The 27,712-nt window shown below is 39.2% G+C and overlaps 1 protein-coding gene across 1 annotated transcript in view; it reads right to left on the bottom strand.

The window, feature by feature from the left end:
* Nucleotides 1-2,173: 2,173 nt before the first annotated feature.
* The window catches only part of CTDP1 (CTD phosphatase subunit 1), a 99,222-nt gene continuing 73,683 nt past the window's right edge, over nucleotides 2,174-27,712 (bottom strand). Inside the window, 1 exon segment of the mRNA XM_009637922.2 lies at nucleotides 2,174-3,158. Coding sequence (XP_009636217.2) covers nucleotides 3,017-3,158 — 142 coding nt within the window. The 3' untranslated portion in view covers nucleotides 2,174-3,016.

Genomic DNA, 27,712 nt, shown 5'->3' on the forward strand with positions numbered 1-27,712 from the left:
AAGGCGTGCTGTATGCCCCTTCTGTGCTTGCTTCCATGCCTGGTACCCCTTCAGGAACCAGCACTGCCCACTAAGTTCAACAGCCTCAGTGGGAGCCTGGCCTTTGCTTCTGCTCTGAGAGCGCCCTTCCAGGCAGCGGGTCCTTGCTAGCTACCTGGCGTACAAGTAGGGCAAGAATGTAGGATAAAACTACTAGTCAAGAGATGTGGGTCACTCACTTACCTAATAAAGAGTTAAAAGCCATTTCACAAAGCACATTTGTTGCCTTTCCTAGGATGCTCCTGCATCTTGAAAAAAGCCTAAGTTAGTGGGAGTGAGTGACAACTTCATACATCAAAAGACTTCTTGCTGGCAGGTTAGCCAGGGCATTTAACTCACCATCTACTAAATTTTCAGTTTCCATTTCTCCCTCCTGCCCGTGCAGAGAGAGAGGCTGGTGACCAGTTTACTAGCTACAGCTACCTGAATGAGCAGGCGCCTACCTCTAGACAGAAAGCGGGCTCAATGCCTACCGGGCTGCTCTGGCAGTGAGCAACGGGTTGGTGCCTCTCAAACCCCCCTGTACCAGGTTGTGTCCCCTGCCACCCCGCAGATTGGACAACAGGGGTTATGAAAGCTACCAGAATAATTAATGTAAAAATAAGAATTGTCTGTGCAGTAACAGTCGTTAGAGCACAGCTTGGCTTTAATCCCTGTGCACAGCACCAACTGCAGGCTTTCGCAGCTCCCATGGAGGTGGAGGAGTCCTCACTGGCACCAGGATAGATGCAGCTTGGTCTAGTGGAGAGCCCTCACTCGGTGCTTACACAGGGGTCCAGATGATACTGGGTCTAGCGGAGTGCTGATCACTTTTAGGACTCCTGCCCAGACACACACACCACCAGTTAAACTGAAAGTGGCAGCTGTAAAATAAAACTGGGAAGAGGTTGCAGCCTTTCACACCAAAAACTTCTTGAACTTTACAGGTACGGAATCACCCCATGAGCACTACGAGACAGCTGCCACGCTGGGAACGCGGGATCCAGCAGGCAGCTGGGACCAAGGCAGAGTATTGCTGGGCTAACAGCAACCTGCCCAGCTTTGCTCGCTGGCTGTTCTAATGTTTAGAGCTTGACTGCTGCCACAGGGCTGCGTGACTGGCAGAGATCATCAGCCACAATGAGTCCCTGCTGAAATTGGTGCTGTCAAGTCAGTGGCAGCATCACAGTGACCTGAAAAGTTGGTATTATTTAAAATTATTTCAACCGCATTTAATTTACAAAAACACAAAATGTACCCAACGACCTCTGGCATTTTAATGTTTAATTGCAAGGAGTCATCCTCTGATAGCTGGGGAGGCTGCATTTAAGGTGCTGAAAATAAGTATTTTGACTTCCCATATTACAAGCACTAGTCTTCTGTTATACAGTGCAACTTCCTTGGAGACACCCTGCTCGTTTTCATGGAGAGCTACAGCAGGCAGGTCACCGTCGACTTCAGCTCTGTGGTACCTGTGTAAATGTCCAGCAAGTGTAGCATTTTTCTCACAGAAAACACTATTTTTGTCTTGTGGATGCTGACCTTGCATTCCAGAATGGAAACGCAGTATTAATCTGAAAAGATTCTCCTATTTTCCCGGTCTTCCTTTTATTGCCATTATGAAGCTTTGAAAACTAGGCTTTTCTTTGTAAACCAGCTGAGATTCTATTGAAATATTCTGTGTCACTGCCATGTGGCAAAATGAAATATTTCTGCACCAGGAAGTACTCCCTTCTAACCATGACATCTGAATTAATGAGTCTCTTGCTAACATGTTTTGAAAGGATTTGTCCATCAGTTGCTAACAATTGAGAATAAACCATGGTTCTAGCCTCAGAAATTCAATACTAGAGCAGTAACTCTGGCAGTATCGTCAGAGGCCAGAGAGACCTGAGAAAATGTCAGAATGTAAGAGTTCACACACCAAAGAAAAGGGAATCTTCTGAGCCAGGGTTTCTCTTCTCTGCCTCAGTTACCTGCCAGAATCTATAAATTTGCAGTTGCTTTCAATGTTTTTCATTGTTTTCATGCAGAGTAAAGGAAAGATAATAAGGAAAGATGCTGTGTATTTGATGGAAGGAAATGAACAAGAAAGGGAAACAAAACGTACAAAATGAATTTTTATTAAATGAAAGAAAATCTGTTTTGTGGGTCAAATATGAAATAGAATATACAAAAACTTTACATCAGATCTCTTGTCAAAGAAATGAAACCCTACTTAAACTGAAGTAGCACTCGTTCTTTCCAAGACAACACGAATGGGTGAATATGCTTCTTATGGCAGTACAGGATCACACAGTATGCTGTGCTAAGTTTCCGGTTACAGAGAAGAAAAGTTAAAAATCTAAACGATGTCCCTAAAGAACCCAACTATTCCACAAAGTAACTTAAAAACATGAGTTTTGATCATTACTTATTCTCTTAGAAGCAAATGACAGGTGGGTCAAGTGCAGAGTTCACAAAGCTTGCATATCACATTCTCAGTTTCTATACAAATATAAATTGTTCTATTTTATTTTTAAAAATCCTTTTGTATTTGATAGCATTTATTTGTGGAAAAGGATGACCAGCTCATCAGGTTCCTGCTGTACTACCCAGACAATTCTATCTCTTTTATCTCCCTTCTTTTTTTGAAGACTGTTACCCATAAACCACAGACTGCAATATTTTTAAAAAGTTGCTGTATGTTTAATCACAAATCTTTGTATCACTGTCCTGTATATGAAGGTTCTGCAGAGCTCCTAACATGTCTTTGGCATAACACACCAAGTCCCATTTAATACTTTTTTTGTTTAAAAAAGTATATTTTCCTTTAGTAAAACACCTTAAAAACATCTGTTTCCAATTTTGTAAAATAATGTGTCACCTCTTGTGTTGCTTTGCAAAATATACACACACATTTTGGAAAACATTGAGTACTGACATAAGGGACTCATCTGAAGTCCGGTCTGTTTATGAGAAGTAAAATATAATTACAATTCCATCTTCTGCGTGAATGTCACATGAAGTCGTTCAGCTCAGCTTCAAGTGCTGCTGCCATTTCATCTGCTTCAGAACTGCTTCCTTCCTCATCTTCATTGCTAGATTCTTTACTGGATTCACTGGCAGCATCATCTTCATCCAGTTTGCGCTTGTGACCCCTGGAAGGGCAGACAGAGATAATGTCCATGATCTGAGGTGTCTCATTGCTTATTAACACAGCCAACTATTTAACAGGAGAAAAAAATGCAGCTAAAGGACTCAACTTTTTTTCAGGTCTAGAGAAAAAGTACAGCACTTGCTTTTAAATGAACGGTCAGAAGTTAGTTCACACCATTGACTTTTAAATTTCTGTTATTTATGGTCAGCTCTAGGTGCAAAGAACGAAGTACTGTTAGTTTTATTTCTCCCGTTCTTCTGAACAAGGAATGAAACCAAAGTATAAGACTGTTTGAAAATAATGAGTTGATTTACTTTCCTCTCACATCCCAAAAGTAAGAAGAAATCCGTTGTGTGAATGAGACATTACCAAAATACATTTTATGTTGTTATATGATTTTGAAATATTCAAGTTGCTGCTTTTTTATAAAAATAAATCCTTAACTGATCAGCCAAATCTCACTGCACCAGGTTCTACACTTTGATGCTTCCAAACGTAGGGGTCTCGTTCTTCCCTTTATGTCTCTTTGGATTAGTACTGCCAGGCTGAACAACACATTTCTTAGCATCTCTGGAGAATTAACCAGTTTAAACAGGAAGCTGATGTGTACCATACCCTGCTCAAGGAATCATGTTCCTGGTTGTGAAAGATCTCCAAGGAAAATCTAATGCTTCAACTGGGACATAGCCATGAGCAAAAGAATTTGGATTTGTGGAATCCTAAAATCTCTTTTTTCTTGCCAAAAGGGAATTTTATATCAGGCATATACTTCTGAGACAAAAATAAAGTTGACACTTTGCATTGCACAGAATTCATAACGAGCTGTAGAAACACCTTCAAAATCCTTCCTCAATCATTTGCTCAAATTTCAAGCAGAGAAATATATGCAGAGGGGGTATCTCTTAACTTTAACTGTCCTTTTCATTGCTAGGTGGGGTTTCATTAAGAAGAGAATGCATTCATTTGCTATAATGAAAAATTAATAAAATGATCTTTTATCTTTTAGCAAAAGGCAGTAATTTAACAACAGTCCCTTTACTTCTGAGAGTACAGAGAAGTAGCATGTGAAAAATGACCTTTGATAAATACTGACTTGAACTATGTATATCCAGAAGAAATAAATACAAAGATTAAGTCATACTTGTGAGCTTGAAAGCAACACTGAAATACAAAGCCATTTTTATTTATACAGACATTCTTATTGGCATTTTCCCAGAAACATTAATTCTCAGGAGCCCAGGCTGCTTGATTTGTAGGGTAGATGAGTGACACCTGACCTCCCCTTTCTCAGCTTTTCCAGAAGATGGACAAGACAGGATGTGAAGTCAGGAGGGGAGTCCGAATCAAAACGGGAAGCAAGCAGTACTGTGTTTGTTACCCTGTTTTTCCTTTCTGCTGCACCAGTGGACTGAAAGACACACTGCTGCTGCTTCCTCGCAGTGATGTTAGGTGGGTTTTGCTGTTCAGCATAGGGTGGTAGGAATAATACTCCAGGGAGGTAAGGCTAAAGCCCTGGGATTCAGTCTGGGGTCTAAATCCCTAACAAGGAAAAATGGGATGAGGTGAAAGCGTATTTTGCTATTGAAACTGAAATGTGGCCTGCTGAGAGAGTTACAGGACACTAAATGCAGCCTAATTCAAAATAAAAAGCAGTTTCTCAGGCATAACACTGATTTCCCTGCAGCCTACATTAGCAGGCAGTTTGGACAAGGAAGCACTCAGACTAAAAATGCCCAGTTGGAAGAAACCTTAGCATATTTGCATTAAAAGCTATATGAGCGTATGGAGCTTGAGTTTCACTTGCTCGCTTCATGATGGTTTCAGCCTTCTGAGATACAGCGCTATTTTAGGCATTAATGATACTATTAGCTAGAGAAAAGCTAATTGGGAATTAAAGAAAGCTGAAAGAGCCTTACTCAGCAAAAGAAGAAAAAGTTGTGCGTACGTAACAAGCGTGGATAAGAAGAATACACGTAGTGCTAACCGAGAAATAAAGATAAATAAAGACATGGAGGGAATCTATAGCACAGTGCTCACAGCTGAGAACATTCGTATTCATCTGTTTCTAACACTGCATCTATGGAAATTGATGGTATCTACCAACTGAAAAATAAAATTAACAGTCTGACAGCTATAATTTGCACATATGAAACATGTAAACACAACCACAGATGATGTATTAAAGAACACAGCAGGACAAGCGGTTTTTAGAGCCAGCCCAGACACTGAGTTTGCTGGGACCTAAATCAATAGCAAAGATCCCGTAGAAAAAAGGTCTATGAAGAACCAATACCTCACTGCCAGCTGATTATTTTTTAAAAGTGAGGAACAGTTCATTTATTAAATAATTAAGGCAAAGACTAGCAAAATTACTAATTTATGCAGCAAAGCCACCTTTTTATTTAAATCTACTCCACAGCAACTAGATTTCAGTGAGGACAATCAACAAACTACAGGGACCTGAAATAGTGTATCTAGTTAATTAAAGAATGGAGCTCCAGTCTAAAAAAAGGCTTTCCAGAAAACTTCAAGGGACAGTCCTGACATATTTTCATCCCTCATTTGGTTGTATTAAACAGTACCTTTGGAAATGCAAAAGACTGCATGTGATCTGTTTTGTCAGTTCTTGTTCTTTCGGAAGGCTAATACCACAGCTCTATTCAGTCAAGATATGAAAACTGCCTCGCTCACAGGGAGGAAAAAACCATCAAAACCAAAAAAGGAAACACAACTAAGTATTAGTCCTCCACTAGAAGAAACAAAAACCTCTCAAGAATATGAGTATTTTTCTTATTAAGATATAAACACCTTTCACTATTTGTGTGCTGTAAACTGCAGCTATTCCAAAAACATTTAAATGAGTATTAAGAAATCAAATGCAAAGCTAACTCTGATGGAATTATAGAGAAACAATATCAGTAAAATAGTCCTGCATTTTTTATTTGCAAATTCAGAAAAGAGAGATAACACCCCATTAATCGTTTCTGTCTTCAAAGAAAAGCACTATATCCCCATGGCAGCATATCTATTAGCATAACAAACAACTTAAAATGTATACTTTCCTCATTATTTTGTGCCCACTCCTTGTCATTTCCAGTTCAGAGCCACAGCACGTAACACTTTTGAGTGGAAAAGTTAAGCACATTCCTTAGTAATATTTAGAGAAAATGATTCAGCAGTATGTCGCAGGCTTCCGTTAGCCTAATTTGCATTTTTAAAAGGAATTTTTCTTGACTGCTATTAAAAACCAAACATATGGATAATAACTACGTATCTTTAACCTCATAAATGAACAATTAAACTTTCCAAAAGACTGAATTTAGAACTTAAAATATCTAACAACTCTGTGAAAAAACTCGTACAATTCGTATTTCCTTTGCCTTTGCATTAAATATTTTTCCGTTGTAATACCCAGTACTAGGAGGCCCACCAGTTCACGTGATGGAGAAATCTTTTTAAGAGAACTACATTTTTAAAAACCACGTATTCAAATCAATTATCAAGAGACTTAAATAAACTACAAGCATAATTCATAATGATATTAAAATAAAAAACCCCTTGTAACTATAAACATACAAAAGTTATTTTTAGGAAAATTTAATCTACAGAATGCTAATGAGAAATCTACTTAAGTGGTATTCCACATGAAGAGACAGGAAGAGAAGACATTACAAAGTTGCAACAGAGCATGGTGTAAGCATGTGAAAAATAGCACAGAAAAAATACTGAAAATAAAAATGTATTCAGCTCTTGATCTGTTAATATGATCACTAAAATATGATTGCAAAGTCCAACTACAGGTGGAATGAAAATTTCATTCTTATAATTTCAATTTAATTTAGTTCAACTTAAATTTAGTTCACTGGAAGAGCCATAGGGAACAAAGCAGTGAAAAAAAGCCCAGTATTAGTTGCTTCTATTATCTTAAGGCCATTATTTATAGTTAGCTGAAAATAAATCGTGTTGGAAAAAACATGTTTTTCTATTAACTGAAAAGCACATTGTCTCCGGTCTGTTTTACATCCCAGTTGCACCCTTTAAAAGACATACGGTGCTACATTAAAATAGAAACATCTAATACACAAAGGAACTCAGCGGGCAACATCACCCTTGTTTTAAACAAAGCAAACCTAAATCTTTTCCAAACCTTGTTTTAAACTTGCAAAAGAACACTACAGCAAGTATACATATAAACGCCAAATACCCACAGCCCCCATCCCTACTCTGGTAAGAAGTAAACACCTAAATTATTGCAAATTGACCTGATTTTTTTCAATAGCTCCTAAAATTGGTACAGTAACAAAGTACAGTCTGCAGACTAAATGTGTTTAGACTTTTAGAAGTAATCAGCTTATAGCATTGACACCATAAATCAGGACTTAAATTTGGTACCAAATACAGTCAAGTTACCCTTAATGAGAATACTCGCATAGCAGCCGTAAGCACTGTGGAAGGCAATGTTTTGAAAAGGGCATTCTGAAACAGCTTGCTGCCTTCCAACAGCACTGCAACCCTGCAAGTCCCCCTGCGCTGCCCCAGGTGCACCTTGGCAGTCTGATGTGAAAGGTCTGTCCCACAGCCCTGCCTACCTACACACCTAGCCCCCAGCTTTCTGTATGCTTCTTCCGTAATGGAGAGAAGGGTGATGCTGAGTTTGGTAATGCAACAGGAATTTGACTCCCTTCCATAGGAATTCGACTATGAGAACAATTTATTTAGATAAACTAGTCCTGTAGCAATGCCCTATCAGAGCTGGTAAACCAGAAACCTGTTCTTCAGCCAGTTTTGAAGATGCCAGCCCAGTACTTGACTAACAAGGTTAAAGGATGTGAGATCTGAGAACATACAGATTGAAAATCAATGTCGTGGGCATTAATCCATTACAGTGGACAGACAAGATGATTAAATTTTCATGGAGATGTTCCAAGTTTTGCTGTTACATTTTCTTAACATGGGACACATGACATCTTCTAAGCATGCTCAACACATTAGTGAGCAATTGTCCATAGCAGGCCTGTAAAACTCAGGTGTCTACCCTCTGCTGTTTGTCTCATACATCTGTGCAGGAACACTGAATTTTCTGTCTGGGTGCTCCTCTCTGGCCCCGGCATAGCATGTTGCCAAGCATGCAGCCTTAAGAGCAACAAATAACACTAGCCCCACATTGGCAAGCTGGAGTGTGAGTTTTGACTTTGCGCTCATGCTATAACAAACAGGACAATATTTAGTGTCGCAGGAACAAATGCCAGACACCTCACATATTTCCTCAAGAACTCATCCAATGTTGTCTGCAGGATTACAGGATGAACCAGAAATCTAATGTGCAGAAAAATGCACAGAGAATGTTTATTGCACAGCCCCGGTGTGCGGAAAGAGATCCTGCAGTTGGATGAACAGCATGCTTTTAACGCTCTTCATAACAACATCTTCGCAAAAATCCACCAATTCCAACTGACAGCTCCAAAATGTATTTTAACTAACACAACAGTAAAGTGAGATCTAATTAAATTCCATACAGCTTCAGTGCCTTTCTGCTTTAAAATTTAGCGCACATGCACGCTAACAGTGAGGAACTATTCTGAATACCTTTAAAGCTATTTTAACAGCTTTATAGTTCTCTGAAGTAAACATTCAATATATATCTAAATTGAAAGAAAGTTTTTAAAGTCAGCAAGTTGTAACAAATTTAAAATAAATTCAGAAATTACTATGTGTCAACAAGGATATTTTGTAAATTTTGCTAAAATCGTCCATTTGGCAAGGCTGTATTTTCCTGGTATTTAGACCGATGGGCAAGTTTAATAACAAAACCCCCATCCCAACTCACTGAAAACAGTTATTTCTTAAAAATTAAACATTTGGTTGGGATATATCAAAAGCAAACAGTGTAGCAATAAAGCTTTAAAATGAAAGACTGTGCACTGAACTAATTTTCTCTGCACTGAACTAATTAGATACAGATAAAAATTAAATTGGATCATGCAAAACTGAAAAGTTGAATCTACAGTTTTGCTTATATAACTAAATCACAGATAAGTAAACTGTGCCTCTAAAATATTACTTGCTATTTTATTATCTTCAAGTTGTTTAGAAATAACCCAAGTATTTGTTATAAGAAGACATTTACAACACGCAACATTGACTATTTTTTAAAAGGCAAATATGACAGTGGCAATTTCATAGCACATAACAAATTGATTGCCACTGACTTGTAGAAGAGAACAGAAAATTAAGTATCCTTTTCAGTATGGGGAATTAACCAGACTGCTACCTGACACTTCCATAATGGAAAGTGCACAGACATGCTCTGGCGCATCAACTCTTAATCCTATTGTAAACAAACAGAATCAGGAGGATCTGTTCACCTTCCCTGAATAACCTCGCCCCCTTTCTAGACGACTGCATTTGAATAACCTCCCAACGGGGGAACAAGCCAAAATTCAGACAAAAAATACATGTCCATCAACATATCAATATTTTTAAAGCTAAACTAGGCCTTTGTCATTTGAATCTAGTTCTCTCTCCCTCTTCTTCTAGTTTACAAATATTACCCATGCTGACAACAAATGTCAGATGGTGGATTTATAGCTCTGTAGAGATTCCGGGCAGCTCTGGGAGGCCGTAAGAGGAATGGGTACATGGATCTACAAATCTACATAGATTTGGTTTGAAAAAGCCTTTTGAAAATGGTGTCTCTCAAATTAATTTCTGTTACAGGGAGCACTGCAGGAGATTGTCTCAGCGCTGAAGAATAACGTTCTCACTAGAGATCTAAATATAAGCTATTGTTTTAAAAAATGGTAGCATGCAATAAAAAAATAAGATGAAAAGTGGGCAGAAAATGTAAGATGTACGGACAATTTAGAAAATTCAAAACCATACATCAAAATAAGGAGTTGGAAAAGAAACAGCATCTGATTTCTTTGAGAAAAGCCAACCTACCTTCATTTTTCTCACAGGAGCAGACTTTGTGTGTGGAGGTACCCCTGTGCCAATATAGTGGAGTACAGCTGCAGGTTAGAGAGCCAGCGCTGCAAAGTAATGCTTGGAATTCACACGCCCTGTCGTCCTGGTTGGATTTGCCAGCATCACCCAAACACTCTGAACATTCTTCAAGATGCATCATTGGGCATCTTAAGAACTGAAGATGTAATTTAGCTCATAACACACGGACTGTGCTAACCAACGAGGCTGGAAGAAGGATTTGGTATTCTCTTACTTACGTGGTGGGTTTTAAAGTCAGATATTCACAGATTATCTTAATATGTATGTTAATACATCTGTATTAATGCTACGCTCGGTTATATTGAAAGCTTAGATGATTCTGTCGAAACTCTTAACTCCGATTTTTACTAACTCTTCTATTACTTTGTTATTGTTTTCAATAAATTATTGAGATTAAATTGCAAATAGCTAAATCCAACATCCTCCTAGGATGTTCATTCACTGAATAATGGCTTTGCTCACAGGAATATTAACTAAGGACATCTCTGTTTCATCAGAAAATATCTAAAATAACACAAAACACATCACCGACTCTGTACTGCTAACACTGGAGATCCACTGAAGCACAAAAAAACCAAACTTAAAATTCCTTTAAAATGTTGCATTCCAAAGGGGTAAAATACCCACGTTCTTTCCATGCAGGTGTATTCTTTCATGAAACGTACTAACTCACCCCTGCCAAAAAAAGGGAAGCCCTTCATTCTCCTCACATTCCCAGATGATTTAACTGGACAATCCCTCCATTTATTTGCTCTGCTGACTGCCTAACGGTGTGGTAAACCAGTTAAATCCTCTAGCGCAGCAAGTTGTCCACTGTCTTTCTAGGGCTGCCATGAGGGTGCGGGTGACACTGTGGTACTGCTAGGCATATGGGAGTGAGATCGCCCTGCCTGGCAATAATCAGCTGAGAGATTTGCTCCTCTGTATCATACAACATTTTCCTGGAATATTACATTCCTCTATTGCTTCTGTTTCTTTATCAGAAAACTTCAGCACTCCCAATAGCAAGACATGCTACCCTGGCACTCCACATCCTCCCACCTCCTCCTTCCCCAAATTCCCAACTTAGATTTTTATTTATTGGCAGAAATTTTATACAATAAATCTTTTTTCCATTCAGTAAAACAAGTTTGGGAAGACTTTGCTTTGGAAATACAACAGCAGTGAAATGCAAAGCTACAAAGAACCTAGAAAATAATTTATCAGCATTAAAACTTGTATTTTAAGTTAACATTTTGCTTCCAGTGTGCTTCAAGAGATTTTAGAAAAGCCAGTAAATTACAAGATGAAATTACATCAAGGTAGGAAGTCACCTCTTGGTAGAAGAAACGTTGAAAGAAATTTGTTAGAAATTTGGGCTAGAAATTGCTAGGTTTCCATGAGAAACAGAGTAAAGTGGTATCATGTCTTGATTTATAAATAAGAAAAATTTGAATTAAAGTTGTAAGAGTATGTGACAGAACTATGTGACTTTTACAACAGTTCTACAAGGTTTACATAAATGATGTATACAGCATACTAATACATGCAATACATTCAAAACAGAATTCTATCTGTCTTTCTGTAACTGTGCAACACTAACAAACTCCCTAAGAAGTGGGTCTACGTTCATTACATTTGGATCTCTACAATACTGGGTCACTGAGCATACAAATTCAATCTGGATCACTGGCATATGCCAGCCTGTCTGCCAAATCAAATCACACCACAGAGAATTCACTGTACCTGTTGTTTTCACACTAGCTAAGATATGACAAACTACCCAGTGCAACAGATCACAGCTCTGCTGACTAACAGTACTTGATCCCATCTACAGTCTGCTCTACAATTTTTTCTGTTGATACTTCTGGAACAAATTTGAACTAGCAAAGGCAGTTTATACTTGAGCTGTACTTCCTGTTGTGCAGTTGCAAATTTTTTTGATGGTGCTGTCCAAAAACCAGATTCACTGTATTGTTCAGCGGCCGCCTTTCCCGTACCTCTAATGAAAAAGACTTCTGAAGGAAAAGATGCTTTGTATCTATTATCAATCCAGAGTAACAGGTTGCAACTGAGCCTAGTCTTATCCATGTAGTGGTACCAGCCATAGGCTCATCTAAAGTACAATTAGCAAGTTACATGCATATATGGATGCATGCAAGAGTAATGTGTGAACAGGTGTTTCTCTTGATCCCAAAGGACTACTGAGAGTCATGGTACTTCAAACATTTTACTAAGACTGCAACATGTTGTTCTCTTTCTAGTTGCTATCTGAGAATGAGGTCCTCTGCCTAATAGGAATATATTTTGTACGAGCATTCACAGAATGGCAAGGGTTGGAAGGGACCTCAGGAGACCATCTAGTCCAAAGCCCTGCTAAAGCAGGTTCACCTAGAGCAGGTTGCACAGGACATCATCCAGGCAGGCTTTGAATATCTCCAGAGAAGGAGACTCCACAACCCCCCTGGGCAGCCTGTTCCAGTGCTCTGTCACTCTCAAAGTAAAGAAGTTTTTCCTCATATTCAACTGAAACCTCTTGTGTTTCAGTTTGTGCCCATTGCCCCTTGTCCTATCGCTGGGCACCACTGAGAAGAGTCTGGCCCCGTCCTTGTGACATCCACCCTTAAGAGATCTGTAAGTGTTAATGAGATCCCCTCTCAGTCTTCTCTTCAACATGATCTGGTTTGTCTGATCGATTATTTCACTGTAACTGGCAAAACAAATGCTGTCACATATTCAATTCAGTTTTCCAGTAAGTATTTTCCAGGGTAGTTAAAGGCACACTCAAGCCACGCTGGTAGTTTCAGAAACAGCAAAACGAGGCTCTGAACAGGAGACTTTTCCTGCCATGAACAGGGACTCCTTCTGTGCAATATGGTGGCAATATGCTTGAGCCATGTGGCAAAGGACACTTTTGCTGCTGTGACATCTACTGTGGGGTGGGGAATTAAAACATCCATATTCTGCTTTTCACGCGCTTGGCTGATAACAATGCAGAGACAATTCTCCACGATCAGCTTGATACAACAGATTTCTACATTGAGTTCAAGTTTTCTGCAAAATCTGACTTTGTTTTTCCCAATGGAAGAATCTAGCAGGAGTTCAATTTATTAATAAACTACTCAGAAATGGGAAGATCTACCCATTTGAATTATTTCTGGGGATATTCCCCCTCCCCCTACCCCCCCCAGCTCCCGATTAAGAAGCAGCACTGCTTCTCTTCTACCAACATTTTTAGCAGGCATACTTCAAGCAGGCATTTGAATCGTTGATACACACTGCTGTTTAGCAGCCATTACAGACTTACAGGGGTCAAGATTAATGCACATTAGTTATTATGTGAAATTTAAAGTACTTTTAGTTAGAATTCATTAGGGAAACTAGAGGGTTGTAATATATCAGCTATTTTTCCTGACTGGAACAGCATTGCCTTACAGCATATCCTGCTAATGTCCTAGGTCTCAACAGTGGCACAGAATGAAGGATTAAATACCTTCACTAACACTTGTTAATATACTACTTGGTTTCCTTATTCTCAAGAGATATTTAGATGTCCATACATCTTACTGAGGAAAAAACTGAATTGTTTAATAGCTTATAAATTGCACTGAAGCATTCAGCCTTATTAAAGGAAAAAATGCTGCCTAAATTACCTTAGGGCCAACGCTAGGCTATTCTTCAGAGTCTTCATGCCAGCTTTCTCACTGATAGGTAAACTGAAGCAGTATGTTGCTCATTTTCCTCACGCTGAACTTCTACTTTATGTCTTCCTTACCCCTTCCTCCATTCCTTCAAAGCCACAGATGCCAAACAACATTAGTATCTAAGGACTGCTGAAATGGGGTAGTGGCGGTAATAACAAGTGCTTAAATATTCACCCAGTGCTGGGGGAACTGTCTCTCTTACGTGAGTGGGAGCAGGATACTGGAGCTTGGTATTGTTAATTGCTCCAGTGGAGAAACAGAAATAACTCCAAATCAATCTGATGCTTAAGAGTTTCTTGCCTGCATTTAGGTCCCATCAGAGGAAGGAGCTGCCTCCTGGGTGTGAGACAACTGTTCTGAAGTCAGAGTGAAATGTTTTTCCTACTCCCTTGCCCCGCGAGAGAACACTAAGAGCTCAGGTTTTTAAAATCCACCCAGGTTTCTAGTTCTCCCCCTCTCACTCTTACAATTACAGGAGCCAAGCTGGAGCCGCTGATTCTACAAGGTGGCAGAACAGGTAACAGACCCTTAAAGCAGATAAAGCCAAGAACTCCCAACTAGTTTCCCATTATCCTAGTTTCTTGCAGCCTTCATTTCTTCAAACTTAAATGGTAGTCTTGGCATTTTCTGGATCTAAGTAATACCTAAAGGAAATGTTTCATGCAATAGCACCTCTCCCAGCTGGCCACAGAGCCTGCATCAGATAACCGCCCTTTGTGCGTTGTTCTGAGAACTCCCCACTCCTGTCTGAGAGATTGTTTTGAGCAGTCCCACAGCTGACAATCTCAAGGGACAGTGTTATGTATCAAGAGTTCTCCCTATCTGGGAGCTTCTCAGATGGGGTCAATAGCCGGCTCCCAGTTTCCTGGGTTAGGGCTAGGCTGGGATCTCGTCAGCACAGGCTCTCCTCCTCTTTCACCTTATGCAACTCTGCTGTAGGTTCCTAGAACTTGCCCAGGGCTCTTCTGACCCCCAGGTAGCTTATGCATATTCTTTCTTCGAACTCTGACCTCAGCAATGCTGATTTTACCGTTCATTTAATGGTGATATGCTAATTAAAGCAAACAAAACACTCGTTCTTGATTCTGAGACAAACTCAGCAGCAGCACAAGAAAAACAGAGCTAGATAAAAAGACAAACACATTCACCTAATTTCTTCCTCTCACTAGTTTAGATCACTCCTTAGGCTTAAGGTCAGGAACCTCAAAGGGTATCAGGATTCTCCCTGCTGCACACAGACTCTTCTCCAAACTGAAGTGTTGTTTTCCAATGCTTTGCACTTTCTTCTTCAGCTGGTCTCACAGTTAAACAAGAATCCTCTGCTAGCAAGCATGTCTATTTTCTCTGTTCTTTCTTTCTGAAGATGTGAATGCCTCTCATCACTTTTCAGCCCTCACTCTTTCTAAAACGAGAGTAACAAATACTTGATTTCTACAGTCTGCTTCTACAAAATCCAGCTGTTGTAGTCTGGTGCTTCTTGCCGATCTATTATAGAAAATTATTTTCTCTCAGGCTCTAGTCACTCCATTCTCCTGGCATGAAAGCTATTAGTTAATGGCTCTGCAGTGATAAAAGGCAATGACTGCAGAAAGACTTTTACTTCAAATACATTGACACATTAGTGAGAAATCACTTTCAACACTTCACCCAGAACTCTAAGTTATACACAGATTCACTAAATCATTACAGACAGCAAGCGTTAGAGAAGAGAAATGTAAGAATAACAGCAATTCCTGTATATACTTTAGCATTTATTAGCACATTTAAGGTGACAAGGAAAACAAGGTAAATACTCGTATGCCTGATGACCTACCACTACGGTTCCAAACTTTTGCTCCTGTATAAAGTAGAAAAAAGTAGCATCTTTAAGATTCTCAGTTTATTTTGCAAATACCAGCACACTTATGGAAAGTGCAAGTGAAGCCTATTTAGTATTAAAGTTAATTGAGAAAATAAAGATATATTTTAACAGCACTTTCCTAATTCTAGTAACATACAGACTTTTAATTGCCTATCTATCCTTCTCCTGCAGTATTAGAACTGTTAGAACTTAAGTGTCATGTAGACTTACACAGTTAAGCCACACAGTATTAAAGTAGGAAAACCCATTAAGAAAAAATGGTATTGACAACTTAATATATAGAGAATTCATTAAATACTAAGACATACTCGCTTTCAAATCTATTACTGAAAATACTTGGTATAAGAGTTTATGTTTTTTTCACTTTCCGAAGACACTTCTCTTCCTGATCTCATTTGCATAATCACTATGCCCATTAATAGGTACAACCTCAATATCATGTGCAATTCAAGTTATGTTAACTGCACACACAGACATACCCGGACTGGATAATATTATACTATTGCCTCTAAGATATGTTCACAGCAGACAGTAAAAGAAGCTGAAGGCAGAGGGTCACTCTAACCAGACTGCATTTCAAAGCATTTTCAAACTTCCCATCTGACACTGTCTAACACAAACATGGATATTATAAACCACCACTTTGCAGGAAGAGCAGCCTTGTGCAGTTTAGATGCCTTTTAGCAATTCGCAATGATTTGAATTCTCCATATTGTGACGGGAAATGTGAAGATATCACATAATCACATTAAAATACCTCACACAAGTTCAAAGTACCACTGTTCAGCTATTTAGTGAACAATGAAAAAAATTTATAGAACAACAACAACGTACATTATTCTTAAAGTAAAATTTATTAGATTTAGGTGATAGTTAAACTGGAGATTACTTCACTTATTATACCACCAAGTGGTAAAGAAACTTGGCAAAAAAAGCAACATCATATCCATATGGAGACAGACTTTGGAAAAGTCTCTTAGAAAAAGGAAAGAAAGTTAAAAAAATTCGACTGCTGTTTATATTTGATAGGTTTGATTTCAAAAAAACTCATGTTTTTTGGATACGAACGTTACTAGGAAACAATTTATTCAAGTTGTTTAGGAACAGTGTACAAGAAGAGTAGTTCAGATACTCCAGAAAGAACCATTGCAGGAGAAACCAGGAAAAAACAGTCGGTCCCCTTGAACTTCAGCTATGGCACCTGCCATATGTTAAGGTTTATGAAAAAACCCCATGTATTAGTGATAACAGTGAAGTTTATAAGGACAAGATCACCATCACTGACCATACACTGTAGCCAGCAGCACACTGGCAAACACTCCGTTCTGCGTCTAGTTCTGAGCAGGCCACGAGCAGCCCTCAGAGAGCAAGGAAACACTGCCCCTGCATGCTTGAGAGCAGAGCCAGCTTTCTTAGGACAGATGCCATAGATATGTGTAACTACAACGCTTGTAATTTTAGGACTGTGGGAATGGCCCAGCTACACTTTAAAGAGCTGCCTTGAGGTTGACCCAGGCTCTAGGGCAGTCCATAGTATAATGAAGCTAGTTGATTTTTGCATTAATTCTGCACCAAGGTTTGGTTGGTTGGGCCAGAGAACTTTTAGATTGCACAGTTTGCTTTCTAAAAGCCTCTAGGAGGACGAGCATCTCCATTTTAGAGGACCCAAAAAAACTGCAACAGAAACTTAGCAGCCTGACACTTTCAGAAAACACGCACAAGCTGTGCGCTTGCTCCTTGTAGGAAACACAGAGAAATACAAGACCATTTCAGTCTCATGATCTAAATGTGAACCAGCACCTCAATTAATTTTAGCTCTAGTTAATAGTCTAAATGTGTGAAAGTTTACACTCTCACTGTTCTCTCCTGTGACTTTTTTTTTAATCCAGTTAATGATCTGAGGCTTTCCAAAATGCATGTTCCTCTTTAATTAACAGATACTGCATTAGGCCTTTGCAATAACTCATCAGTTAGCAGCTCAAAGTATTTCAGAATTATAAGCAGCAGCTATGAAGTGGATGATGTCCTGTGATTTCTCCTGAAGCAGACTTTGCATCTCTCTCTTGTGCTATCAAAGACATACACGTGCCTGGATTCTTAGAACAAGCACCTTCCTCTTCAACAGTTGAATAAGCATACCTTTGTTTCCCTACTGATTTATGCATCTCTGAACATACAACAGATCTAGTTTGACCTGTTTTTTCTTAGTAATCTTTCAGTAATTTTGAGAGTTTTGATTTTGCTGTAAATGGGGATGGAACCAGATTGAGTATCTCAACACCCTTGTGCACAGTGGAATCCCATTCTCCTTTCTTTGCACATTAGTTCATTTCAACACAGGAAAACTATCAAGGAAAAAGAAAAAAAATTAGGATACATCTCTGACAAATAGAAAGAAGAAAAAGAGAACTGTAGAATTTCATGCAAGAATACAGAAAAAAGATGCATTGTTTCTCCATTTTGACATGAGTAGTAAGCCAGTGCAGTAACTGGAAAAGTGGAATTTCAGAGAATTATATCATGTTTGAAAAGCTTTACTGAAGAATTTTCCATGTTTTTCTGACACAGAATTCCCATTCAAACACCTCTTTGTTGAACTTGAAGTTTCAAAATCAAAAGTTTGAGGGCCAAGTGTCAAAGATTAGCTCTGGAGTAATCCATGTTTTATGCAACCACTTTCATTATGGAGCAGTAACTTATGCCAGAAGAATAGGAAAAAGATGTTACTTCCCCTAAATTTCTACCTACGACCACCCATTTGTCAGAATCCTTAGTCTCTTGCAAAACTGACTCTGTTACTGCAAACTCTGGATAGCAAAAGCTCTTCTGTTCATCATACTGAAGTACTTTCAAATCTAAGCTAGTGCTTTTAATACCACATGTTTTCCATCCCATTATTCTGAAATTACTATTATACATGTGATGTAACAGCAAGGATGAAAAGGTTGGGGTTTTTTTTTTGGTTTTTTTGTTTTGTTAAACCAAAGGGGACTTGAGAAAAAGTTCCTATGTGATTCCGAGGGTTGTATCACTCTGAAAACTAGTTTACTCTGTGTGTACATCCTTCCCCTTGCAGCACAGGCAGTGACGCATCAGAGGGCTAGTCATGCACACACATCATTCCCATTACTCCACTGGTACTGTACTTTCTTGGTAATTGCAAATCTACACTTAAAGAGTTTCCTGCTTTCCACAGGATTAAGAGTATGATTTATGTGAAGAAGAAAAGAAATGTACAAATATAAGTAGCATATAGCTCTGCATGAGTTGTAGCTTTGCATCAGCAACATTGTCTTCCTATTTTAATTTAAAAATATTATATTTCTTCCTTGAACACTGGTTGGAAAAACCTGAGATACCATAAGGGGAAAATAAAGAAAGTATATTTTGAAATTGTATGCTTCCTCTTATTTGTTCCTCTCTGACCATTATTCTTTTTGCAACTTTGCTTTTGAGGATTACTGAAATCTACATATTTCTCTCATTTGTCAAATACATACTAAGTACCTTCCTCTGAAACATGATGTAATATTTCAGTAGGCACAAATGTACCATAGGAAAAGGTAATCTCCCCTAAGTATTCTGGAAGGAATCCGTGAAGAATTTCTTACAGTTTTAATTCCCTCACAGAATCCTACCATAATTTTATAACACAAGTTATAAAGAAACCTAAGGTTAATAGCCGTCAACATTGTTGTTTAAGCTCTTAGTTTACCACATAAATAAGAAAAATGTCACCATCAAGAATCATACTAGAAGAAAACTAAAGTAATGCATGCTTCCCAAATGAAGCTGCAAGCACAAAGCTTGCTTAATCATGCAACATACCTCTCTTAAATCCTCTGATTTCCATACTATTAATCAATTTCTTAAGCATATGAATATATAAGATTATATTCCAGACAAACATATGAAATATATCTTAATAAGATACACAGTCAGTTTCCTACAAAATTCACTGATAAGTCTTCAGGGCAAAATTGCCCAGGTCAAGAGCAACGCAGATCCTTCTGTTAAACCCAGGTTTATCCCTCAGAACTGATGCCTGGGTTTTGCGGAGGGTTCCCAAGTTCCTTCCTCTTTTTTTTTTTTTTTTTTTTTTTTTAAATAACTGGTTAAGAAGAAACTGTGGCTGTATATATTAAAGGTTGATCTCTTTGAATTAATAGCTGCCATTTGCACTATAAAAACTATTCCCTTCAAAACACTATTTTCACAACATATACAAGATGGCAATCACCTGAAATTTCTTCATATAGAGACTGTTGTTTAATTTTTTGGGCATGTGGAACATAGCTTTATGTCCAAGATGCCAAGGAAATCATGGGTTTCAGTCTTCCCACTCCCATATCTTATGATCCCCATGTGGGAAGGACAATAAACACATATGCAGTAAGGACTGTGATCTTTAAAAAGAAGCCATTCTGAGGGCATAATAGAGTTGACAGTCTCCTTTTAAAATTAAAGTAGGGTTTCATCAATTGTCCTTTCAAAAAAAAGTCTTAAAATTACCTCTCTTTTGTAATGGAAACAGCTGACAGCACTGAAGCCTAAGGATATAAGGAAGATGACAGATGATATTGAAGGGAGAAAATAAGCAATCGGGAATACAGGGAGTATAAAAGCCTCAGCCAGCCCATGGGAATTACTCATTCACATATTTATTTTTAGAAAGATGCTACGGCATTTTCATGTAGAAGAATGGCTTCAGATAATAGGAAGTCTGATCAATTACAGGGCTTTAAAATACTACCAGCACGACTAACTGACAGAGAGTATCTAAGACAGACACTACTGTATTTGAACTCTTAAGACATTAAGAGTATGATTCACAAACTTCTCTTCCTCCAGCTTGGGAAACACTGAAAATGTATCTAATATAAAATGCAATCCCTGAAAGGGCTGTACTGCTCACAGAAAGGGTGCACCACAGCAGGAAGAAACTCCAGCAATTATTCTGCAAGGTATGTGCTGCTTTATACCCAAAGTACACAATTTTGATTTACAAGAGCATATTTTCCTCACCGTTGTCTTCACCATATGATTTTGTTCTATTCTTTCCCCTCTGCCCTCTCCAGAACTGTCCGGTTCCTTACATCAAGCTACCACCCCTGGCACTTCACATCTTTTCTATTAGTTTCCCTAAAACTTTTATCTTCCTTTCTTCTTCTTGTACCTTATTTTCTTCTCCAGTTCAAATTCTCCCTTATCCTCACAAGAGGAACCTACCTTGTTGTCAAGACATGCAGCCATGTAAAAATTTAAAAGTGATGAAATGGAGCTCAGAAAAACACATTTATTTTTCAGTTGCTGGAAAGAAAAAGACCTTCCTTGGGTAAGCAATATGGATGTCACAGGCATTACACCCTAATATTCACCTCATAAGTTATACTTGTGCCCTCAGCTTCTGGAAATAAAGCATCAGCTTAAAGCTCGTATATCTTCCTCTATGAAAAGTGAAGGAGGTTAAATCCATATGAGGAGCTGGAAGGAGAACTTAATGAACACAGGAGATAGTAAAGGGTTTGAGGGGTTTTTAGTATTAAAGATTTAGCAATGCTCAAACTCTGTAGAAGGTGACAGCAAATATCAAAGAAATTTTAATTGGTAGAGTGAAGGAAAACTTTCAAGGCTTGCAAGCATTTGAGTCACTGTTGTCGACCTCTTTTGGATGATGAACCTTTCTACTGAGAAGAACATGCGATTTCCCCTCCTTTCTTCCATACTTTGATGCAATATGTCAATAGCATCTACAGAAAGCTATTTTTATTGCAAACAGCTTTTAATAACTGGTTGCTGTTGATCAAATATTTTTAAAGAAAACTATCCTTCCAAAGAACATATTTGACTGCAATGCTCCTTATTTTTACAGCTGTACAAAACAGGGACAGCCAGACTCTGTGCTGGGTTTATCCTTGACAATAGAAAACTCAGGCAATACAAGTATTATCAGGTGCAGTTGAAGCACAGTGCAAGAAACACCAAGCACAGTTTAGATCACCAATAGAAGCTGGGGTGCTGAAAGATCCCAGATTTCTGTATTGCAACTCCAGAGAATGTTCTCAGGTGAAAAAATTCAGTGGAATAAAGAAAAAAACAAACCAAAACAAACCCTTCACAGATATAGCACATTGGAAACATCCTCTAGAAACATCCAACTTGTACTGCATGGAGCCACCTCATTTCTGGGGGTTTGTACAAAAGTGGCTACCCTGCTGGAAATTGTACAGCTTGGAAGTGTTGGACCTGAATTTGTACTGTACCAGCTCAGCTTCAGCCTTTCAGTGTCCATGACTATGTATCTAGCTCTTAGATACATTGCTCAAATATTGTTTACCCCACGTTCCCTACTCCTTTATTGCACAGTATGGCCCCAGCTTTCCTTCCAATACCTACAACAGTACTGCACAGCACTGAACCCAAGCAACAAGAGGAGCCAACGAGGAGAGGTGCTCTGCTGAATCTCATATTCACAAACAAGAAGGGGCTTGTTGAGGGTGTGAAGGTCAAAGGCAGCCTTGGCTGCAGTGACCATGAGATGCTGATGTCAAAGACGACAAGAAGGTCTTGTACCAAGCATCAGATGGAAGACTATGAAAGACATGAGCCTGCTGCTGAAACGGGGCAGGGGATCCAGTGACACAGGACGTGGAGAAGGCTGAGGCACTCAATGCCGACTTTGCCTCGGTCTTTACTAGCACAACTGGCCTTCAGGAATCCCAGGTCCCAGAGAGCAGGGGGAAGGGCTGGAGCAAGGAAGATGTACCCTTGGTGGAAGAGGATTAGGTCAGGGAACACTTAAGCAGAGTGGTCATACGTAAGTCCATAGGCCCTGATGGGATGCACCCACAAGTGCTGACGGGGCTGGCAGATGCCACTGTGAGGCCATTCTCAGTCTTTAAGCGATCATGGTGATTGAGAGGTGCCTGATGACTGGAGTAACGCAAACATCACTCCTGTCTTTAAAAAGGGCAGGAAGGAGGATGCAGGGAACCACATGCTGGTCAGCCTCACCTCAGTCCCTGGGAAGGTAATGGGGCAGCTCATCCTGGAAACCATTTCCAGGCACACAAAGGACAAGGTGATCAGGAGTGGTGAGCATGGCTTCACCAAGGGGAAACTGTGCTTCACTAACCTGATAACCTTCTACAATGAAATGACTGGCTTGGTAGATGATGGGAAAGCAGAGGATACTTCACTAAGGCCTTTGGCACCATCTCAGATAAGATCCTCAAGAAGCTGCTGAAGTATGGCCTGGATTAACAGACAGTGAGGTAGACTGAAAACTGGCTGAATGGCCAGGCCCCAAGGGTAATTAGTTGTGTACCCCAGGGGTCTGTATTGGGTCCAGTCCCATTAACGTCTTTGTTAGTGATCTGTAAGACGAGGCAGAGTGTACCCTCAGCAAGGTTGCAGATGATACAAAACTAGGAGGAATGGCTGATAGGCCAGAGGGGTGTGCTGCCATCCAGGGGGACCTCAACAGGCTGGAGAAAATGGGCTGACAGGACCCTCATGAAGCTGAGCAAAGGGAAGTGCAAAGTTCTGCACCTGAGGAAGAATAACTCCATGACCTGTACAAGGCAGGTGCTGACCTGCTAAAAAGTAGAAAAGGACCTGGGGTTCCTGGTAGATACCATATTGAACCCCTGGTTCATGAACCAGCAATGTGCCCTTGTGGCAAAGAGGGCTAGTGGCACCCTGGGCTGCAGAGTGTGGCCAGCAGGTCAGCTGAGGGAGGTGCTCTTTCCCCTCTACACTGGGGATGTAAAGAAGATGAAGCCAGGCTCTTTTCAGTGGTGCCCAGTGACTGGACAAGAGACAACAGGCACAAACTGAAACACAGAAGGTGCCACCTGAACATCAGCTGACACTTTCTCACTGTGGTAGCAACTAAGCACTGGCACAGATTGCCCAGAGAGATTGTTGAGGCTTCATCCTTGGAGATATTAAAAACTGCAGCACTACCATCTTGCCTCTCTCCTAGCCCTTTTGAGAACTTCTGTCTTACACATATTTCATGCTTCTCAGTCATGAAACACCAGAAACTTTATGACCATGGGAATAGCCTGATGCTGAACAAATGCTAGATTGGACCTACAGAAATATGGAATCATTCATCTCCCCTGTTACAGGAGATGCTCCCAGTGCTGAGAACCTTGGCACTCATCTGAGGGCCAGCAGACTTTGAGGGGATAGTATTTACCTCTGGCGCTTCCTTGCCCTTGTCTGTTCTCCCTGTCCTCCACCCAAACGCATTCTAAATCTTTTGGAAAAAACAGCAGCGTGCTGGTCCTACCACCACAACAGCATTAGAACACATAGATGGGCAGACAGCTAGATGACTTTCTATAACAATACCTACTTTTCCTATCATCTTCATCCTCCTTTGCCTCAAATACCACTCAAAACTATCCATTACATACTTCCCAGGTGTGGATATGCTAATCATAATCAATCACTGCATAGTCTCTAGTGTTTTACAGGCTGATGCATCAGCTCTCACAGAGAAAAAAAGGACCACAGCTAAACAAATCTGAGCTATACTTTATGAAGACAAGATATTACCAGATCTATCTTTGCAAACCAACTGAAAATTTTAATCCCCTCTCCCCTGGCAACTCAAGATACCAGAAGACCATGGAAAAGAGAGAAAACAGGAATGGCTTCCTGTGGCTGGAAAAGTTTCCAGAGTCTTACCTATCCTCATTCAGAATCTGGGAGGGGAGTTCCCTGTAAAAGAGAAAGTTTTCGCAGGGGCTACTCAAGGTTTCTGGAAAAAAATTCTACAGAATCCAAGGAGCACGAACTTCTACCATCTTGCTTTCCAAGCGAAAAATTCTTTGTTCATCTGGACTTCTCTAGCATATATCTAGTTTTGTGCCTACATTTCTGTACGTGGATAAAACACAATTTCAAGCAAGAACATACAACACCATACCACTGAAAACACTGAGGTTACAGTAATTCATGACTAAGACCCTACAGAGAACTGAGTGAATAAATGAATCTGTACACATCCAGCTTTCTGATTTTCTCAGTACAGCAGGAGCTCACATATCTAGAACTGAGGACAGTACAAACTGCCTGCTAGGTTCTTCCCCGAGTGTTTGCTCACACAGTGTTACTGCTCTCTATGAAATCGTAAGCCACAGTAAGAAAGTTGCCAACAGAGGCATGTACAGTCAGAAAAGGCCTTCACTGCAAGTTTGTCTCCAGCAAGAAGTACTGACACTGTGAAAACCAAATTTAACATTTTTCAGACAGATCTAAATTCTAGATCCAAGCAGATCCAGGCCTAGAAATAAAACAGCTTTGCCACTGTCAGATTTCTAAGATGACATTATAATCAAGCCTAATATGCACAAAATAATGAAGTCAACATTTTACTTGCCTTCATAAAGCAATATTCCAGTGTAAGAAAATGATTGTACACATTACAGATAATTACGTCGTTCAAAACCAAACTTAAAAATAAAAGCATAACTATAGAAATGTGCCACGTTACAGCACTCTTCCCTCATTTCAAGACACAGCCCAGCTGGTTACTGATACAGAAGATATCTGGTAGCAAGAAGAGTGCAAGACACTTATTTGAATGCATGAGCAAAGTACCGATTCTCAATTTCTTTGCCATCTCAGACTCAGGTCTGGTTTCATACCTTACCCAAACTCTAGGATCTTCTAGAAGTTCAAAGTACAAAAATCACTTACATGGCTACTTTTTTGTGACAGATATTCCTCTTTTGCAATGCTGTCATCTACTTAAAAGCCCACCTATGTACAGAGAACGTGAATTTGATTTCTAGTTCCTGTTGGGTCCATCAAAGTTCTGGTGGTCTGCTTGCTTTCCTAGGTAAAGCATCCTAAACAGGAACTTAGTTTATGGAGAACTGACTTTTAATTATTGCATTTTTTTACCTTTAAGCCTTCCTGCAGGCTGTAACTACAATTCATACATGTAGGCAAGAGAAGACTTTCTAATATAAATTATAATTTTCAGTGTAATTGGATGACAGTAGATTCTTACAGACAACATAATATAGGAGTAAAGCGAACTGTAAAATTGCAGAGAAAACCTCTCTGAAAAAACCTGAGGTGAACTGCAACCACTTGTGTCCCCAACTAACTGAATATTCAGATTAATTTTCTCAAGTATTTTTCTTACAATTTTCTTAACATCCACATGCACACTGTGTACCAACAAGACTAAGCAGCAGCTGGAAACACAACTGTAACTTAATCTGCAACTTCACTGGAGTTGTAGTAGGTATATTTTTAGTAACAGCTTGAAAATGTAGGCCATTAAATTCATTAACAAGCTTGAAGATATGAATGTCTCATTTACCTAATTGAGTGCTTTTATACAAAACTAAGCCATGCACTTGTTTGGTTATATAGCTGATTTTGCCATTCATCAGTGCCACTCTTTTAATTTAAGTAATTTACCACTTGAAATTTTAAAATAAAGCAGTGTACTGCAATGCCCCAACATTTAAATGATCAAGAAGAAATAATACAAAATTGTGGTCACTGTCTAGGTGTAAGAGATTACAAAAGGTGACAGAAAAGGAATCCAACCCTGAAAGTATACAAAAGTTTAAACGGAATAATATTCCAGGTGACTTATACACTATTGCCCTGTTGACACTGCATATACCGAGAAAATACATTTGGCATTCGTGCATATGAGCCATACAGCTGATTAAAGACAGAAATAGAGTTTTACTTTAGACGAGCTATAAGCTCATCCCATGGACTGAATGTGCATTAGTGGCTGGAGCACAGCAGGCAAGCTCTTAAGAGTTAAATCCCATCTTAGATTGACCTAAAGGAAGGGGTGAACTTTAAGACCTCTCTGGGAGGCACACCAAAGCATTACTTCAAAGGCATGCTCCTGACCTGGGCTAAAACACTGATGTAGACTCAACCTCTAAGTACCAGACTGCATGCTCACTACCACCATTTGCTTCTCTGCTGAGAGCTGGGTACCTTCTATGTAAACTTCATCTGCTGCTTCTTCATCGCTCACAACTTCTTTCAAACTTTTACCATCATGTGTGCTATAGTTTCTTGTCCGATTTATTTTTGAAGAAATTTAAAAGAAATCATATATCTGCACAACTCCAGTGCTCTTGGTTTAATCCACCAGGAATCTCTACTCCTCGCCCAGTCACATCATTGTCATTAATGCTCGTCTGGCTTATACCAACTTTGGAAGCGTGACAGCTGGGGAATCATTAGATCTGAGGTTAGCTAAGTGTAAAAAGAAAAATGTCCAATAGCCCCACAGAGAAAATAACCTATGTTTTGAAAAGTCCCTTGTGAACAGGAGGGTATTAGAATTTTCTGAACAACGCAACATTTTTCTATTATACATTATTATAATGTTGGCTGGTCATGATGTTAGTACATTTGGAGTATGGCTTATTACACCAAAGTAATGCAATAATCGCTGAAAAGGTGACTTGATGGTACATAAAGGAGCCAAATCCTGCATAGCTCAACTGATAGCCTATCAAGCAGCAGTGTTACAAGTTATTTTTTTGTTTTTGTAGCTGAATGACATACAAGAATAAAACAAGATTCTTCAAAACCAACAGAGAAATAAATTATGCTCCAATTACTGACAATTTTATTTTATGCTTTTGCTAATTTTGTTTCCTGAATAGCTAGAGTAACTCAAACTGTGCTTTATGATTTATGAGTTTTTAGACTTGTCCACGAGCTTTTCCATATGAGATCATAAAGCTTAATTCCTTTAAATTAGGAATAAAAAACTTTACCATAGCAGCAGAAGAAAGCTAAATACAAAAGCTAAAGTGAAGGACACACAGACCAGCTCTGAAGGTTTAAGATATTAATAGAAAGATAACTTCTCTGTAAAAATGAAGCAAAATGGTATAGCTTATCTCTCAAAAATCCCCCTGGGGAACAGTTCCCTCAATCAGATAGCATATAATAGCAAATGAAGAGGAAAAATATTTTTCAGTGAGATGATAATTT

The sequence above is a fragment of the Egretta garzetta genome, unplaced genomic scaffold (assembly GCF_000687185.1).
Source record: "Egretta garzetta isolate BGI_Z169 unplaced genomic scaffold, ASM68718v1 scaffold14, whole genome shotgun sequence".
NCBI lineage: Eukaryota > Metazoa > Chordata > Aves > Pelecaniformes > Ardeidae > Egretta > Egretta garzetta.